The 21124-nt window shown below is 34.3% G+C and overlaps 1 protein-coding gene and 1 long non-coding RNA gene across 2 annotated transcripts in view; both read left to right on the top strand.

The window, feature by feature from the left end:
- LOC117340894 overlaps positions 1-19413 on the top strand; it is a 67824-nt gene extending 48411 nt beyond the window's left edge. The window contains exons 11-13 of the mRNA XM_033902674.1: positions 16394-16546; positions 17630-17693; positions 18388-19413. Coding sequence (XP_033758565.1) covers positions 16394-16546; positions 17630-17693; positions 18388-18700 — 530 coding nt within the window. The 3' untranslated portion in view covers positions 18701-19413. The remainder of the gene's footprint in view (positions 1-16393; positions 16547-17629; positions 17694-18387) is intronic.
- On the top strand, positions 12853-14535 carry LOC117340896. Its single transcript, XR_004535495.1, has 3 exons — positions 12853-12942; positions 13324-13457; positions 14383-14535. It is a non-coding gene; the product is annotated as an uncharacterized LOC117340896 (long non-coding RNA).
- Positions 19414-21124: the final 1711 nt, after the last annotated feature.

The raw sequence follows: 21124 nt of genomic DNA, 5'->3' as shown, positions 1-21124 counted from the left end.
AACCGGATATGAACTGTAGAACTCATTTAGCGTGCCTACCTGTACCATGCCAACAGAACAATGTTTTTTTCTGGTGATGGTATGCCGGAATGTCCGGACCGTAGTTGGCCGGCTGATTAACTACATGCAGATCTAGGGTACAGTGACGTCAGCGAAGAAGAGGTGGAGGTAAAGCAGACGGCAGAGCGAGCCCCAGCATACAGTGACGTCAGCGAGGACGAGGTGGAACATGAACCTATGACCGGAACCAGTAATGTGTTTGTGTGCAATGTCAGTACACAAACCATCATGATATCCATGACTCGGACCACAACCACCTTTACAGATGGAGTCCAGGAAGTCCGACGGGATACATCAATTGGTTACTCGGAAGGTGTGGACCCTGAGTTCGTCGTCTTTCCGGGATTGGTACGGGAGACATTGGATGAAATACCACAACATTTTGCCAATATGGGGACGCGCCAATACACAAAATTTGATGTCTGAATGGATTTATTAATGAGACTTTTAGATGCTGAAAAGACATTCTGTGACTTTTGAATAACGTGACATTCAATGGATTTTATTGTGTGACCATTTAAACGACTCTGGTACATGAATAATGAACTTTATTTGGATAACGGTACGTTCTCCGATATTTGGTCCGGATATGATAAACACTGTGTTAACGATTGACTTTAACCATAAAAGCAAACATTACGTTATCATCATGTGGAACATTTTTCTACTAGTTGTGATATTTTCTCACTGGATTTACATCGTGTTTTGTGTTCATAACATTATGATTGACGCTGTATTTTATTTGAATCATTTGTGATTGAAATATTATTGTGCGAGTGAGTTGATAATGTAAACCGTTTTCAATGCTTATACATGTATATTGAACATTTTTCTGAAATAGACAGGATTTGATTGTTATCTCTTTAACTTTTGTCGGAGACAAAACTTAGAAAGTTGGGGGTAGTGTAGCGTGGAAATATATTTCACGCTTATGTTTATTAAATTAGAAATGTAGTTTAATTGTATTATTGTTTAGGGTAATATAGTAGTGGGCTATGTATATGTATTACATAGGGTGTGTGTAGGGTCTATATATGTGTGTGTGTATATACGGGGCAGCAGGGAGCTAGTTTTCCTTATAAGGAGTTGTTTACGTTCTGTAGCATCGTGGAGCTGTGTATTAGGGCCCAACCTGATTGACAGGTTGCATAAGGCCCGTATAAATTTAGTAACAGGTCCTATTTATAACTAGTGTTTAACCAATCAGAGAGAGTGAGGAGCGAGCTGTAAGTAGGTCGGAGGAGCGAGAGGAGCAGGTCTTAACCAATCAGCGTGAGTGAGGAGCGACAGAGGAGCCAAATATAGGTCGGAGGAGCAGATGTTAGCCAATGAAAATGCAGTATGAAAGTGGTATATAAGGGGTGAAAGTGACGAAAACAAGGAGAAAAAGTTTTGCTTTGGGAAATACTTCACGCAACTTGTGATAAGATATTGATACTTGGATTTAACTTACATTTTTATGGGATTTACTAAGTGTGTTATTCTCACTATGGAATACATATTACTACTGGAAGTTATCACCCGTGGATATTATGTGAAACAGTGTATATTCGATGCGAAGTGTGTACATGTGTACGTCTGAATGGGATTTATGTGAACCTAATGTATGATATGTTGAACTTCATAGATGTGTAAATAAAATTATGTGAACTTTAGTCTGGTGTCATAGTTGTCCCTGCCGTAGTCAGCTTCCATCTCGAACTTTTATTAATAGCGTCTCGTGTATACCCGAGTGGAACGCTACATACATGCGATACACATCATCCCACGGTTATAACTATTAATAGCATGACAGAACGCAATGTTTACACTAAGACTAACTTATTACAAAACTATTTCACTCTTATCAATAAGTATATTAACATTCTGTGTTGTATTTGCCTATATGTCGTGAGTAAACTAAATTGTAGTTATGAGACCTTGATTTAGTTTTTTAAACTGATATTCTTCGGAACATGACGTTAATCTGGTCAATAGAAACATAAGAGCTTCCGAGGAAGCCAGTCCCTCCGTAGCAATATCCTTTCAACGTCGCATTACTCCTAAATGATAACCGTATATCATTACGCAGAAAAACAGCTTTGATTTTTCACAATTAAAAAAATCATTGTGAACAATTTTACGATATCTGCAAACGTATATGAAATATGATATAAAGTCAAATATGTGCAAAAACCATTGCATGTGCTTGTTATTATTAATGACATAAGGAACTATACTATTCCTTCTGGAAACTTCGGTAGCTCCGGTATTCTAGCTTGATGACGTCAGTGATAGTGTAAGCGACATATTTAAACTCGTCATCAGGTGCATTACATAAAAACAAACATAATCAATGTAAATATAAGCATGGAATGTTACAAAATTATAGTATACAGTCGATATGAATGTTTTTTGGGTGGCAAGAAATAGTCGGGCGACAATCTATTGATCTTTCACCCAAATTGTATTTATATCGGCTGTATGCTATCATTTGGTAGCATTAAATGCTAACACAATTGATCGTTGTTGTGTCTTATTGCAAAACATTTTGAATCCTTCTTATCATACAACTGTTTTGTCTCTTACCTCTTTTACCTTTTTTTGATAAACAGCCAGTCTAAACCATGACGTTTAGTTGGTCTTTGGTATAAATATTTGTTGATTATATATGTTTTCTGGTATAACGTCAGACATGCAATCAAACATTGGGCAGACACACAGACAGTCGCGCAGATTAAAAGAGAAAATCAAAGTCACATAGACACATACACAGACACGCACAAATAGACGGAAATATTGTAAAGTAAAAAATATAAAGACAGCAGACTAGAAGATGGAATGACTGTCAGACAAGCAGTTAGACAGAAATTAGATTGACAAATAGATAAATAGGCAGACAGGGAACAGACAGACCAAATAGACAGACAGACATACAGACAGACAGACAGACAGACAGACAGACAGATAGATAGATAGATAGATAGATAGATAGATAGATAGATAGATAGATAGATAGATAGATAGATAGACCAAATAGACAAACAATATGACAGACAGACAGACAAACAAGTGGACAGACAGACAGACATTACACAGACAGACAGACAATAGATAGATAGATAGATAGATAGATAGATAGATAGATAGATAGATAGATACAAACTCAATTTTGAATATGTATAACAGTGTATATAGAATACAACGTGATGACATGGAGAGATAGTGCAGGTTTCTAATGAGCGGAAAATATTTCATTTCCGTTTTCGGAAAATACGAACACCTCACCCTATTAGCATATTATCATCACTTGTTTCGAAATGCAACAGGGATATATAACATCAGAACATTAACATTGTGTGGACAGGAGATTAACAATGACTACATTTGGCGCGGTTATCTGTCTTCTTTTTGCTTGTTTCGGATACGTAGGTAAGAATATATGTGCATGATGTTGATGTACATGTTCGAAGCGAGCTACTTATTTAGTATATAAGTAATACTGTGTTATTTGTATGTGGTATTTGATGGTATATGAACAAGATGGTTCGCTTGTCAAAACATTGGTTGTGATGTTATGACAATGTCACCACGTCGATTTTAACTACACTCTGTTGACGGATGTCATTGATGATTCCTGGACACTTGGTCTTGGTTTTTGCCGATGTAATATAAATCTTTACATTGGTATTAATTGGTCCTACTTTTGTCCTTTTAGAATTAGAATCAGGACTTTGTTTACGTACCGGTTTTCAGTCAGTTATGCTATTATGTAACACTAAATGGGGGTTCATGTTTAATGGACGCAGTTATTTGTTGGTTTTCATTTATAATCTGATATATCAAATACAGCAAAAGTCTTTGTTCCATTTAAAATGGTAAAATGTGATAAATTTTAAATGATAATACTTTCAGTAATATATGAATATATTATAACATCGATATAACTAACAAGCGAACTCCTGAACGTATGAAAGTAAACATACATGTAATTAATCACTTTGAGATCAATACAAACGTGATTTAGGTGATTTAGGTGATTTAGTGACACTGAATTCCCTATATATATTCAACCTTTAAAGAAATGAAAATGTATAAAAATAGCAATAGATACAAGATCAGATCCTTACAGTGATTTTGAATGAGAATCAAATATTTCATTATAATTACTGAATCTTCTCCTCTCCTTATGAATTATCATTCATCAAGTCTCATACTATTTTTTAAAATAAGTGATATATGCATGTAGCCTTAAATCGTAAGTAATAATATCACAACTTACAGTCGACGCCATGATATGCATTGTTGTTGTGACGAATTACAGTTTTGTTACAGTTAACTGTAGCCTTGGTCTATCATAACTTACAGTCGACGTCATATAAACATTGTAGTTGTGATGCATTACCGTTTTGTGACTGTTTACTTTTGCCTTGGTCTATCATAACTTACAGTCGACGTCATATATACATTGTAGTTGTGATGCATTACCGTTTTGTGACTGTTTACTTTTGCCTTGGTCTATCATAACTTACAGTCGACCGTCATATAAACATTGTAGTTGTGATGCATTACCGTTTTGTGACTGTTTACTTTTGCCTTGGTCCACCGACGCCATTATATGCATTGTAGAGGTTATGAAGTTCGGCTATGTGACTCGGTGGGTACATCAAGTTCAAACTAACAACCAAATTTGATAGAAACTCGAATCAAAATGATATTGCCTATTTCAGAATCGGTTACCGAAATGCATCAACATATTATAACCTTATAACGCAACTTTGTGATTTCACTTCGATGTTTAAAGCTAATACTGAGTGATATACCAGCCCAAAATACTGTCAGTGTCAACCCCTTAAATGGAGTTGTACAAGACAAAATAGTGAGTTCTATGCTAAGAATTATTAGTGTTATCACAGACATATGTATCACATGGCTGTATGATATGGCAGAACGAACCAGTTATTTGTTTAAATACGTGAGTAATATGAAAACACTTACAATGGACTATTGACCCGTGACACATATATTTATATGTATCAACTGAATTTGTGTATTCCGTGGTAGTGACCTACATCTAAAACGCTACTTCCGGTCTTGTGTCTGTTTCTATACAAATATTTCCTCGTACGTTGTTCATACAACTTTTATAAATAGGTTGATTGCAACATGTTATGATGCTATATTTTTAGATTATTTCAATTTTTAACGTCAGATAAACTGATTTTCGAAGTTGTCTATATCGACCTCTACTTTCAGTCAACGTCATTACAACCAGTGTCGTGGTGGAAATGATTCGCAATTCTGTGGCTGTTGAGAAAGAGGGGTTTACATCAACATTCAATCGACAACCGATTTTGATAGAAATGCGAACCAAACTTATGTTACCCCCGTAACAATTGTCAGTAAAACTGTACAACATACAAAATACTTATCATCATTTCAGATATATGTACATAGATGTCAGTTTCAGGGACCGGAAACTATTGACATTTGACACATATATTTACATACATATACAGAGCATGGCAAGTAGATTTATCTTCCGGGGCAGGTACCTACTAACTAAGGGGCTGCTTTCCGTCCTGTGTCTATATCTACAACATGTTTTGCTCGTACAATCTGCACACAGCGTTAACGAATGGGTTGATGATCATGTGCTATGATGCGTTTTAAGATAATTTTTCTTATTTTTTTTTTTTTTTTTTTGATAGATTTACCTACAGCAAATAGAAAGATGGCTTATGAATAATGCCTCATTCGGATATTTTTTATGATAATTTGATATATCTTTTTTTATTTATCTATGTTAAATATTTTCGTTGTAATGAGTGTATTGCTTTCACAGTTTAAAAAATATTTATGTCATATTAGTTTTTAAGTAATCGTCATACACGTTAATATCTTTTTGACGGCTGCATTACTTTGATAATACATGATAATTCCAAAATTTATTTAATGACAAAGATAAGTTTGTCAGTAATTATCATACAAAATTTAGTTGATGACATGCTTTAGTTTTTTTAGAATTTGTCATGCAGATGTTAATATCAAAGATGGATTAATGGAATGCAATGATTTTTGTGTAATCGTCAAACAAATGATCATACAAACATTAATTTGATGGTTGCATTAGTTTGTGAGTATTCGTCATACAGATGATAATACCAAAATGTATTTAATGACATGCATTTTTGTTAGTATTCGTGATATGACAAAATAAAGTATTCTTTGCTATAGTTTTACGCTGAAACATTAAAATCCCTATGGGTAGTGGTAATAATTTAGAATAAACACACCTATTGATATTCCGTGTTCTTTATGTAATAGCAAAAAAATCGATATTGGCTAAATCTTGTCGTTAATTCACTTCAAGATTCAATTTATGACTGAAACAAAGTATATGTGAATTGTACATGCTCAATACAGTAATCGGGTTTTGTAACATATACTAGCAGTGAGTGTGTGGAAACTGTGAAAAAGATGTTACAATAAATCGCAAATGGGCTAAACAACAGTTAAATTATCGTAGGGTTTGTTCACATAAATAAAGAATGCGTGTCTGTTGATGTTAATGTTGATTGTTTATGGTTTATTTTGTTTAAAGTCCTATTAACAGCCAGGGTCATTTGAGTACGTACCGGATTGTGGAATTGGAGGAAAGCCGGAGTACACGGATAAAAACCACCGGCCTACTGTCAGGACCAGGAAGCTGCCCCACGTAGGTTTCGAACTCGCAACCCAGAGGTGGAGGGCTAGTGATAAAGTGTCGGGACACATTAACCACTCGGCCACCTTGGCCCTATAATGCACATGCAGATAAGGTGTCCAATCTAACCATGACTACATTCTACTCTTTCAGTTTGTCAGACGACATGCAATAATGTGTGGCCAGGGGAAAAGCTAACCGCGAACTCTACCAAGCAGTTCATTACTTCACCTGGCTTCCCTAACGAATATAAAAAGTTTGTATATTTGCTTTAATTATAAAATGTCGTAGGCCGTTTTTATATAACGTTATAGTCATTTGTCAAAAGCATTTTTGCTAGTTTAAACTGAGATAATTGGTGGTGTTAAATAAAACAAATTTTCGCGCCACAAAACGCTTTTATTGAATTACAAAAAAAAGTCAGCAAAGCACATAATGAATATTTGTAAATGATTTATATCATTGCAGATTTAGGTTTTACTATTAACAGTGCAAAACTAAGCAATTTTATATAAATGTAACAGTTAGAAGCTACATAAATACATACATTTAAAATGTCTTAATGGAAGATACGAAGATTGAATAACGGTAATCAGCAGATTCTTAAGTATTTATTTTGTTTGGCTGATGTTCAAAACAAAGTAACGTAAGTAAAGTAAGTAAATGTATATGACCCAGATTGTTTTACTTGAACTTTTCTTGAATGTAAATGTGTGTAAGAGTTATATCCCTTGTCTCAATACGTTGACAACCCATGGTGTACGATTAATATGTCTAACGTCCTTCTGTTGATACCATCTTAAGGTATTATATCCTCCTTTGTCACAATACAGGATGTCATCTTAACATTACCATGAGTGAGACAGCATTTCATTTAGATCTTTTCAAAAATTTGATAACAATTCGTATCTTGCTGGCAAAATGATCAAAACATGAAGATATTTAAGTTTATCAAATACCAAGTATATGTTCCAAGATACACCACAGCTTATCACAGCTAGTTTTAGGATAATCATATTATAAAACGAAGTTTTATGACAGCATACGTCTTTATAAGCTATCACACCAACGCTAAGAAACCGCTTATAAACTAAATTGGGTTTCTATCAGCCCTTTTTATTATTACAATAACATTCTTATTAATTTTATTGTTTGATTAATGACTGATTACAATATATCAACAGTAACCGCCAGTGTTTTTGGGAAATATCGGACAAAGATGGCTGTGGCATGATGCGGATTGAGATCCTGTTCTTAGAGCTCGAAAGCCGTTTCGACTTCGTCATATTAATAAACGGTATGAAATGACGAATAATGAAATTAAAAACTGATCAAATCAATTAAAAGTTTCTCAGAAAATTGTTCAGGCTACTATTTCGGTAACCGATATCTTAATCCAAAAAAACGATTACATATAGGTACAAGCAGTGTTTGTCTTTGCACCAAAATTCGTTACAGTGTTGTAAGTGTCTTGACAGTAAAATCAATTTGCTGGTTTGGTTTTGGGGTAACCAGTATAGCGGCATTATCTGCAATTAGAAAATTAGGTCACATAATCCAGTTACACCACTTATTTATTTGTTATCATGTTCTGTTCATCAAGTGTATTAAGATTGCACATCTATTAATTATCGTTTTAAATCTTTGAATGTTTACCAGATAACGAGAGAGAAATTCTACGAAAGTCTTCGCCTGTAGTACGTTTAGTTCCAAGCAACAAAGTTATAATTTTGTTCACATCCGATAGTAGTGTGAGGGAAGAAGGTTTTAACATATCATACGAGGTGGCAGGTATGTTTGGATCATTTCATTATTAGATTTTCTCATTCATAATGTTGAAAGATTGCATAGAAAAATATTTCACAAAATGTGTCCTTTCAGTAGAAGTTGGGAGTTTGATACTGTAGAGTCTAACAATGCTGTTTTGTCCTTTTAAGATTATTTGGTTATGCTTAGTGCCTTAAGTGATGACGCCTATGGCGCCGTAATTATGCAAAAAAATAGTGCCAAGAAATGTACAGGAAGGTGCAAATGCTTCATAATTAAACGATTTCTTAATTTTTGGTTCCAACAAAACGTCATTACACGAGCACAGTCTGAACTGTACAGATGATATAAATATAAGAATATGCGAGCTCCAGGAATATCCATTTTCTTGGTAAATCATATAGCAGAATAGAATAAGTATTCAGGGAATAAGATTTCAGATGCAAACAGCATGGCCTGTTATCGATTATATTTAGCAAAAACTGTACGATGTTTCCCTGAGAGTTCATTTCTTTAAAGGGATTCATTTAACATAATGTTTAATATTGGGTGACATTTTGTATGCTTTGTGAGATATGACTTTGGTAATGAATATTGTTTTATAATGTATAGAGGTACAGTACATTGTACAATTATCAACCTTTTTCAGGTTAATACGAGAATTTATCAATCTTCGAAAGAGATATATTGATAAATCCTCGTATTGACCTGAAAAGGGGTTTATAGATATTTTATTATACGATAGTTTACTTGTTTAAAGCAAAAGTTGACATGATACAGATTCACGGAAAAGTTCTCCAAACGCGTTTTATTCGTTTTGTTTACGTCTGCCATGACTGAAGCGACCGAGTCGTCTGTCATATTTACTGTACGGAGTTATTTTGTACCGGCGTCTGATCGGTCAATATTTTACAGCAGGTGTTTTGGATTCAGTTATTAACCTGCGAGGCTCATGGTTTGTTGGGTTTTATCGTGCGTGGGTGTGTGGGAGGGGGTATATATATATATATATTTCAATATCAACCTCTCGTGCAAATTAACGCCATTGCATGTTAATATCGCGTCTACTTTTGACATGTGCGGACTATTTTAGACCAATCAACGTAGTCGAATAACCTTAATGATAAACACTATATGTTCTCGTTTGAACTGTTGTAATTCGTTGTTTGTTATTGCAGATTGTATATGTGATCAAGTACCGGTGAATTATGTTGTCGCTTCGAAAATCACACAATACATCACCTCGCCGGGATACCCGTACGGTTACCCAACGTAAGTACAACTCCTAATACTAGTACGGTTACCCAACGTGAGTACAACTAACACTAGTACGGTTACCAAACATGTGTACAACTCCTAACACTAGTACGGTTACCAAACGTGAGTACAACTCCTTACACTAGTACGGTTACCAAACGTGAGTACAACTCCTAACACTAGTACAGTTACCCAACGTGAGTACAACTCAAAACACTAGTACGGTTATCCAACGTGAGTGCAACTCTAAACACTAGTACGGTTACCCCACGTAAGTACAACTCCAAACACTAGTACGGTTAACCCATGTGAGTACAACTCCTAACACTAGTACGGTTACCCAACGTGACTACAACTCCAAACACTAGCACGGTTACTCCACGTGAGTACAACTCCTAACACTAGTACGGTTACCCAACGTGAGTACAACTCCAAACACTAGCACGGTTATTCAACGTGAGTACAACTCCAAACACTAGTACGGATACCCCACGTGAGTACAACTCCAAACACTAGCACGGTTACCCCACGTGAGTACAACTTCAAACACTATTACGGTTACCCCACGTGAGTACAACTCCAAACACTAGCACGGTTATTCAACGTGAGTACAACTCCAAACACTAGCACGGTTATCCCACGTGAGTACAACTCCAAACACTAGCACGGTTACCCCACGTGAGTACAACTTCAAACACTATTACGGTTACCCCACGTGAGTACAACTCCAAACACTAGCACGGTTACCCAACGTGAATACAACTCCTTACACCCGTACGGTTACTCAACGTGAGTACAACTCCAAACAGCAGTTTTATATAGGAACGCCATTACAACTAACACAATTATAACCTAGATATTGAGGAAGTTACCATAACATTTTTTTTTCAGATTGCGTTTTCGTAACAATATGAGTTTATGTTAACAACCTATACCGTTCAAAACGACCTGTATTTTTCAAAACATAATTAAAGACATTACGATCTTACATAATTTACGCCTGAGTAACATTAACATCTTCTTTTTTTTCAGAAACATTATTTGCGGATGGAACGTCACGTTGTCTACAACTTGTAGTGTTCTGAGGCTGGAAGTCGTCCATCTTGAAATCGAGGCTAGAGACAAGTTGAAATTGACATACGGTATGTTAACTCTGTTCTTTTCAACAAGAAATAAATTCACTTAACAAAAGTGTTATTTATTCCTAGACATATAGTAGTCTTATTATATAAGTATTATTTAAGTTGACGATTAACTTTTGAAAGATGTATTTTGAGTCTATACTATATCTGCACATGTGATTGTTTAAATTAGGACATCTTCTAATAATATACTTAAGTAGGCATTCCTTCGTGTAATGTCCCGTCAGAAGATTTGTGTGATTTACCCTTTCCATACGCAATTTCCAAGTTCTGAGTTTATAATTTCTGAAAGTTAGCCATCTTTTGTTGGGAGAGGTAGCGCGCCAACAGGGGGATTAAGAACAGAATTGTGCTGTGACAAATTACCTTTCAATAATTTTTCTACTCGTTTCCAAACAGGAAAATATGAATAGTTGGACAAAATGGATCTCGCTGATCAGACGAAGCCTTGACTAGCTCCCAAACAAAATTTCCTCTAGTCATGTTTTGTACGGGAAACCCAACGAGACAGGTCCCGACCTAACATTGTTCCCTTACAATCAACACTAGGTTATATACACTCACGATGTCATAATTTAGTATTGTATTGTGTAACGGTTTGTCACGATAGCCAGCTATTTTAGATGTCTGAAGCTACATTTCAAGTAAATTGAGATGTGCTATATAAGTCTGAATCTACATTATATCTTTACTTTTGCCTTCTCTATGCATTATGTATTCACAGGTTATATAGATTTTGCATATTGTTCTGGCCCTTCCAAGCAGTAAACCGGAATCATATTTCATCTCCTGTTTTGAAGAGGTTTCAATGGGAGACTAATTCGAAATAGCATATTGTTGTTGTCCCTAATATGATCTAGTAACCGAAATTTCCGGTGTCGAGCTATACCCTAGGACTATTGCTATTGATTTTTGTTATTATTTTGCTCTATATAGATTTTTGCTTTCTTTTTTTCCATAACACGGTCATATTTAGGTGACTGTAATTTTTCAACATTTAACATTTAAAAAATAAAAACATTTTCCCCCACTTTCATTTGTTTTCCACTTAATGTAAGCGTATTTAAACTTAGCACATATCAGAATTATGATATTGAACATAAACCGAAACAGTACATATCAGAATGTAAAACATTGATGTTTGGTAATTATAATTGTATTTCAGCAACAATATCTTCCTCATCAAACAATATATATATATTGCATTGATTCCGACGTTGAAAAATGTAAACATGACTGCTAAGATTTATACTAAATATTACTTTCGAATGTGTTGAACCTAAACCGAAACAATCAAGAATGAATTAGTGTGCTGTGCTGTTAACTTTTTCTTATCTAATCATTGAACTTAATTAGCCTGTTCATTCCTTTAGCTTATGTTGTTATGTGATTAAGATATACAAACTACAGCATAATTTCTTGAATCTATTTGTTTTTGACCCAGATGATGGAACCATTGACATGCTGCCGAGTCATGTGTATCATATCCCTGGTTTAAGTTCAGGTCTTGGATTTCAATCAGATTCCTCAAGAAGTGGAATAGGATTTAATATTTCATACTCGGCTATGGGTGAGTTGCTGCATACATATGTGAAATCTACAATACAGACTGACACAATAGCTATAACACGTCTTTCGTGCATTACTCATGATGTAAATTCGTATAAATTGTATATGTGTAATGAATGGTACAGTCGCCGTCGTCTTGATGAGGTACATATCCGGTTGTTAAGTGGACGCAAATCCACCACAACAATCAACAAACCATGGTACATGTACGTGGTATATGTAATATGGTGTTGCTGTTTTGTTTTTGTTTTGTTTTTTAATCAAAATATCTTGACAATTCCTATTTTACGTTTTTAGATAAGTGCCCGTGCTTTCATACCTTTTTTATTTATTTATGTATTCGTCTTTTCCAGATCTGTACGTCACAAACAAAACATCAGTGTTCGGTTGTCAAGCTTTTGCGCTGGTTGCAATAGAGGAATATAAATACATATATTCGTCCTCCTATCCGGAATACAGCAGGTACCGCTCATTAATAATCCGGATATTATAAATGCTCTAATATACACATTACGTTTATAGTCGACAGCCTTATATTTAAGATATAAGCAATGGATATCATGCTAACAAACTTAAGTGTTTTTATCAAATACAAACATTAATTGCATTACAAAATCTCACTCAAATAGTTGATGCCACCCAATGTGTTAATGTAACGTTGGCCCTCTACCGTTAGAATCAGGCTTAATCAATATCAAAGATTTCAGCAAACACTATTTTCATCCAGACATTTTCAAAAAATTATGAAATCGTTAAACATAATTTCACAAAGTTTGCATGGTGACAAAATGTTGTAATCATTTCAGTTGTGATGTTTTATTGATATGAAGTACACTGTTTCAGTGATGGTATCTGCGAATGGATGGTATTCGTAACAGACCCCTGTTTGACATTAAGTGAAGACACCAGCCAGGAACTACAGCTTGTCGTGGAGGAATTTAATTCCACAGGATCGACAAAGCTCGACATTTTCCAAGGTTTGTTACCCCTTCTGATAACCACATTTTATTTCAACATATTTTATTAACATTCGTTGTTATAAGTTAAAAGAATTGAATAACAGGCAAAGCCCATGTGTTCTCTCCTCAAGTGGCTAGATGATCTTATAAACATAAATATTAAGAAATATAGATTTACTTTGAAATGAAAAACAAATGTATACCAAACATATAAGGGAGGTAACTCAAACAGAAACATTCACACATCATTCATACATTTTGATAATATATATATACTTCGTATTTGATCATCAAAATATTAATAGTATAAACTATATCTATAGGCATCAGTTATTGACAGGCATTAACCAAAAGTAACACATATTATTATATATTAAACAATGTATGATAAACAATGTATGATAAACAATATGGATCCGATCGGTTTTTGTTACTTTTAAATATTCCGATATATAAATGCTACAAAAACAACATAAAATACCGACATTCAAACGAAATCGTTCCAAACTCAAAAGAACAAATTACCAACATAGATTTTAATTGACACTCTTGAAATAGTATTAGTGGGTTGACCATATGTCAACCAATAAAAAAAGGTATGTTCCGGAAGCAGTTCTACTCTTGAACCAATGTTAAATATATTTTTGATTTTAACACCATTGATAATGGGAACAATCCGTCCTGTCAACTGGGTGTGCACCTCATAATGCCAGGCCATTGTGAGAAGACTACACTAGTACAGTGTGACCAAAACACATTATCAAAATCATAATTGAGGATGTTCTTCAGATTTTCAATATTTAAGTTAAACTTATCTAACTTCATTGTTTTTTTAGGTTTTTTTTTTTTTTTTTTTTCCTTTTTTGTTTCCTTTTTTTCAAACAGTTATTGGTGCGCTCATTGGAGTGGGAGTTTTACGTGTTGATTCATTGTTATTTCACAGATGAATCCACAGATAAAAAAACGATTGAAATTTCCCAGGAATCGGCTTTGATTGGACGTCCTCTTTACTTCACTGTATCCATGAATAGATTCGTTCTGATTACCGTTCGTCATTTCACCGAGAGTTCGACATTCAAAATGTCATACAAAGTAAAAGATGTGGTTGGTAAGTACATTTGTCATCAACAATCTAAATAAATTTGACATTGAGGTCCATACAACAATTTATTCGATTGATTCATAGATAGGTTCCGGGGATTTCGTCACTTTGCTTGTACGTTTAGAGAGAACAGATTGTTTTGTTTGTCTAAATAGGGCCAATAAGGGAATCGTTTAGGTTTTTACATGTAGCAATGGCTGTTCCCATCAGCTGTCGAGGTTGTAACTACTCTCTACCTAAACGAAGGGAAAAAACTCTGGTATATCAAAATGTTATATCAGACAGATGCCACAATATAGTGAGTGCCCTTGTTATACATCTCGAAATTTTAAAAATGAAAACATGTAACGGCTGTGTAAATGAAATGTCTTGATAGCATGGAATGATGTAATGAGTCTGGTCAAAGATATCTTCGCTAGCCAAGGTTTCTGATTACTTTATACTGCACGAACGTAATCAGCGAAGATGGGTCACAGAGTGCAATCTATCTAGTTCAATTTACCATCCAAATGTTGTTGTTGTTGTTGTTGTTGTTGTTGTTGTTGTTCATAAGATTATTGCATGAGGGGTCATTGTAAAAATGTTAAGAGGGTAAACTAATTAGTATACCTCAAAAATCTATCTTAATTTAAAACCATTAAATATACAGCATCCATGCAATTACATCATATGTAGAGACAGATTTGAGAAAACGTTTTCCTGTTATATATCATTACATTATTGTACAAACCAAGTCCTCATTAACGGGTACCAGGTAACCATTTTGTGCAGTACGTCATCCTGATGACTTTGATTTCCTGTTCGCCCTGATACAATTATCAACATTCCCATTCATCTTTTTAAAATACAGGCAGTGTGTTTAACATAGTATGTGTGAGAAATTTTCTTTTCTTTTTTTTTTTCATTTAGTTTCTCTGTAAAAGTTTCTCTGTGTGTTCTTTGTTCAAACAAAATGGTCGCAGTGATGATTAAGTTTTTAACTAAATCGCAAATATTTCTTTGATGACTAGTAGGAAGTCTTTTTTGGATGCGTTTGGCAAAACAAAAGTTTTCGTGGATAACAGGTAAAATTCTGTTCTTCAACATGGGGTCGAAGTTCAAAAGTGTTCTATTTGTATCGTCTAGTTTTACAAAGTCTACAGTTCTGGTATTTGGAATACCAGGGCCATGGCTATCAAGGTTGTTAAAATGTATATCCTTTATCTTCCTTCAAGGTCACAGGAATCAAACTATTTAAAATCTCCTCATACCTTGTGAATAACTAAGAGAAAGTGCTATGATTTATGTCTACCCAGTTTGATCATATAGATGACCTTAACCTACTTTAAACTACGTCAAAAATATACAGGGTCGTGATATCAGATTACCACATTTGTTCAAATTAATTATCTTGACCTTCATTCAAGATGACTAGGTGGAAGTATGTTTAATTTATTCATCAGCAGGCGTATGTTGTGTTTTGGTCATAAGCATGGTTGGATGAAAGGTTGTAACGTTTTGTTTTCAGTTTTTTTGTTTTGTTTTTGTTTTTTTGTTTTTTTTTTCAAATGAATAATCGTGACCATTGATTTTAGTCTCATGGGTTACATGGAAAATTTGGAGAATTTATGCTTCAGTGTTTCAGTTTGTTGGTATCAATGAGAAAACTATTGTTTATTATAGTATATATTCATAATTCCAGTACTGTACTTTATATTAAATTCAAACTCGTTAACTGATTGGGATGGATGTTGAAAAGATATTCATAAAATTTCTGACTATTGAAAAAATATAAAGCATTTAGGTCATGTGTGTACAGTAGGTAACAATTTCGCCGATTCAACAATTTGTATTCATTGTCATACAATTACAGAATCTCCGGAATCTCTGGAATCACTGGAATCCGGCCAATATACTAATTGGATCGCTTCAACATCTTCACTTGGTAGCCTCCTTTTCATTAGTATCATTGCGCATGTGCTGGTCTGCCGGAATTATCAAAAACGACGCATGAGCAAAACGTCAGGTAAATGTCTCCAACGACATTTAAGTTATTAATGTAATATTTATCAATAATGTGTCTACCTGTTTATAATCATATGCACGCATTAAATTTATTTGCATTTGTCCTCATGCCAATAGCCAGATCATCAGCTGTCTGTTTAAAATTTTTAAACATAAAAACAAACACCCTCGACATGTTTCCTAACACATCCGAGGAATTGGCTGAGTCCACCAAAAATACAGGTAGATTGGGCTTGTAATGAAGAAGTCTAAACAGATTTGAGGAAAGGGGAGGTAACTGGGCATTTTCGAATAAATTTTGATGTATTTTGCCCATGACTAGTTAGGGAAGTCAGTATACCTCGATCGGATGGCGGCGCCACCGTTGCTAGTTACAGGAAATCGTCGTCGGCGATCTAGTGACTACGTATTTAATCGGATACCAAATAAACTTCATAAATTGGTCAAGTATGAGTACACCTCAAAAGAATTGTCAAGGTCAAAGACACCATTGGTATTGAGGGAAATCTCGCGGAAATCTCGCGGCGTTCTAGCATTTTTAAACGCATTTCAAACTTCATATGATGGTTGTGTTACAATCATGTATTGATGTCCACGCTTACTGCGGTTTCTGAGTTATATTTTCTCATGCAAGCATTGCAGGTTAATTAAAAATTGTGGTAATCACTTTTTATTGGTACTCGCCAAAAAACATTAACATGTAGATTTCAGTTTGTTTACAGAATGGTATTTATACAATTAATTCTTCAAGACAATAATAAATATTTTTATTCGTTCCAAATTAAATAATAAACATGTTTTATCAATAGACAGACATGTATTGTTATCGAAAACACCAAACAAAAGGCATGACTCCTAAACAAGGTACAGCTAAAGTGTCATTGAATACCTGGATTTATATAGTGCACGCTGCTTGTACACACGGACTGGTTTTATAACAGGTATGATAGGTTGGAATATGTCTACGTATATAAATATATTAATATGTTGATATGTTTTATTTATTTACACTTCTTTTAGCTATTTTATTTTGTGTTCTCATTTTAAATAGCATGGTTTGATAGAGTTTACACTTTGTTTTCAGTGAACACCATCGGAATGAAAATGAGAACACGACAATCGAAAAAGCAGCAAAACAAACCGCAACGGTGAGTATAGGTTTGGTTTGGGGGGAAATAATAGAACCTCCTACGCCATGTTTATCTTCATCTCAAATTATATTTATTTCTTCACGCCTTGTTCATCCTGGCTGAGTTTGAATTTTTTAGTTTTGGTGGGTTTTCGGGGTTTTTTCCGTTTTTTATGTTTATTATTTGTTTCATTGGTATATTTTCCTGTGTTTTCAATCTGTTGATTTGACATTATATTCATTAAAATATATTGATCATTTGTTTTCATTGTGATATAGCATTTTGTCATGTGTGTGTGGCCTTTGTCACTAATGTAGTACCGCGTCCTTGTACACAGAACAGCATACATAACTTTTCATTTCCAAAAATAAAGTATTCAATTTTGTAAAGAGAAATTGCAGCGATATATATAATTATATATATATATATTTTGAGTTTATCGGGGAAAAAAACTATTTATTCCCTTCCTTTTTCAATTACTGAATCGATGCTACTTGTGTGATTTGTTTTTTCGTTGAATCAATTGTTCTTCTTATCTATTATACTTTCTGCTTACAGATTGCTTTAAATTCAACAACTTAATTCTGATTTTTTTTAACTGCTTGTAAAAATAACAACCTCACATATGAATAAAACTCATCTTTATGAAAAAAAATACGGTTTATACTTTAATAAATGTTGATAAATATAATCGATTCGATATTTTTTACAGATACATTGATATGGATGAACCAGGTCCGAGTGGTCTGGAAAAGGGAGGGGAGACAACTCATGGTGATCTGTATGAAGAAGTAGAAGCTCCGGATACTATTGACGACAACCAGCAGTCAGAGTACTATTTAGATATGAGTGGATTAAATCTTCCACAAGATGATAAAATATATCAAAAGTCAGATTTAGTTAATGGAGATCAAGGAAGTGAATCGCGTCCGTGTACAGTACATGCTGATGAAGATGGTGACGGTGACGTTTATGAGGATATGCGAGATTATATCAACACTTCCCCGTTTAGTAAACCTCGTTGAACTATCAAAACAATGCAAGCCGATACAATGTATGGGAGAACCATAACAATAGTTTAACCATCGCCCATTAAGCCCTTTTTCCAAGTCTGTGTAATTCAATATGTATCTTACTACTGTATTAGAAATAAGGAATGTAAAACTGTCTACCATGTAACTATTATACATCAGGTGAGCACACATGTGTGAACTGGTATGAATCAGATGTATACAAATGTTAAAATTTATAAACCAGATACGTTGGAACGTTTAACTGTTATACACCCTAAATGTACAATTCTATCATATCAACATACTGTTAACGTGGTTATTTACGCGGGGTTTACCCTGTGAAATGATTATGAAAGTTCATGAATTATTCATTTTTTCAAATTATGTTCAGGAAGATTCATGATTTATGTAAGAAAGTTTTTCATCATGGATTCATTATAGTTGATGAATTTTCATGAATTTGCATGAACTGTAAACTATGATTAATTCTCATGAATGAAATATTGCATGGACATTCAAGAATGAAAAACATATATTATTCTTAAAAGTTCAAGAATGATAAATGAATCTCGCAGGGGTAACAAAACTTCGCGATTTCGATATGTAAACTATACGCGTTGTGGTAATTTTCGCGATTCGTTTGTATTTTGAGATAAGATCAATTGATATATAAAAAATTTTTTACAGTATTAACATCCATATTAAATTACCATTAAAAGGAAGCACTTCGACGTTATCAATCATGTTTTGATCTCCTTCCATGACTCAAATATGTGCGTGGGGCCGCGGTGGCCGAGTGGTTAAAGTGTCACGACACTTTAACACTAGCCCTCCACCTCTGGGTTGCGAGTTCGAAACCTACGTGGGGCATCTGCCAGGTACTGACCGTAGGCTGGTGGTTTTTTCTCCGGGTACTCCGGCTTTCCTCCACCTTCGAAATCCGGCACGTCCTTAAATGACCCTGGCTGTTAATAGGACGTTAAACAAAATAAACCAAACTCAAATATGTGATCCAAGCTGATTAAAATCCGCGGCACTTCGTCCTCTGTTAGAATCCATCGATTTTCCAGTCATCGCTGTCCCCTGTTTTACCCCCTGGTCCATAAGTCCTGTATTACATCGTTGAATGAACAGTTCGTTAGATAATTAATCGTTCTGACATCTCGTCTATACAGATGTTCTATATGGAGACTTTTTCCTCTTTTTGATGTAAACACCTACTGATATCAACTTTACCTTTAATTTTTCATTATGCTGTAATATCAATGAGATAATTCAATGTGTAAATAGGCAATTGTCTATCCTACGTCATAGTAATACAAAATTCTAAATACTGTATACTCAGAAAATTACTTTAAACTTTCCAATGGGATTATTTTTCACTGGAATGAATATTGTTGAGTTTAAACGTATTTTATTGTAACAAATTTACTACAGGATTGGGCACAAGTTATTACAACTTATAAACGCCCTCTCCTAACACAATGACATATAAATAATTACAAAATGCTTTAAAATACATATTTAGTATTGAATAATAGATATATATTTTTATAGAAAGATGGAGAGAGAGAGGGGAGAGAGTGAGGGGGAGAGAGATGGGGAGAGGGAGAGAGAGATAATTAAAGGATGGGCAATAAAAAATGTACAAAATGACACAGGCAACAATGGTATTTATTACATTTTTACCAGTGAAATATCAAAAATTATTCATTCTATAAAAGTGATATTTTTCACTAGTGAGAAATATCATATTTTTCACTAGTGAAAAATATCACTTTTGCTGATTTGACCAATCAAATTAATGATTAGAAAATACGAAAATAATTGACCAATCAGAAAGCCCGACATATATGTCAGCACCTGGACAGGGGGAACTACTTTTTTGTTTACAAATTATCGCTGTAGGGCTAGCTAGCATACAGGGTAGGTTTTTCGTTGATAAAAAATGTAATTAACAGAATATCTAACAGTGTCTTCAGTAATACCAAATAGATTTCACTCGTGTGGCTAATATTTTGATATTTTTCACTCGTGCTGCGCACTCGTGGAAAATATCAAAATATTAGCCCCACTCGTGACATATATTTGGTATTACTGAAGACACTGTTAGATATCCTCTATACATTCAATAACGTATAACGCATATAACAAACAAGTAATAAGGAAAACAGTCCATTTAAGACACAATGGTACACGTTTTACTTTAGAATATAAATCGATTGATTTCTTAAAACCTGTTACTGTCCTTTATAAAATGTTGAACACATAAGAATACTTCAGAATTAATATTAAAAGACATTTCTTGATTACCATATAACAGAAAGTTTAAATCTAAGGGTAATGTAATTTTAAATCATTTAACTTCTGAAAGAGAATGTTTCTTTGAATAATGTAACGGTGTTTGTGAAGTTTTCCATTTTTCACATGAAATGA

The sequence above is a fragment of the Pecten maximus genome, chromosome 13, assembly GCF_902652985.1.
Source record: "Pecten maximus chromosome 13, xPecMax1.1, whole genome shotgun sequence".
Classification (NCBI taxonomy): Eukaryota; Metazoa; Mollusca; class Bivalvia; order Pectinida; family Pectinidae; genus Pecten; species Pecten maximus.
The sequence above is the reverse complement of the archived record's forward strand: the minus strand, read 5'-3'. Positions and strand labels throughout refer to the sequence as shown.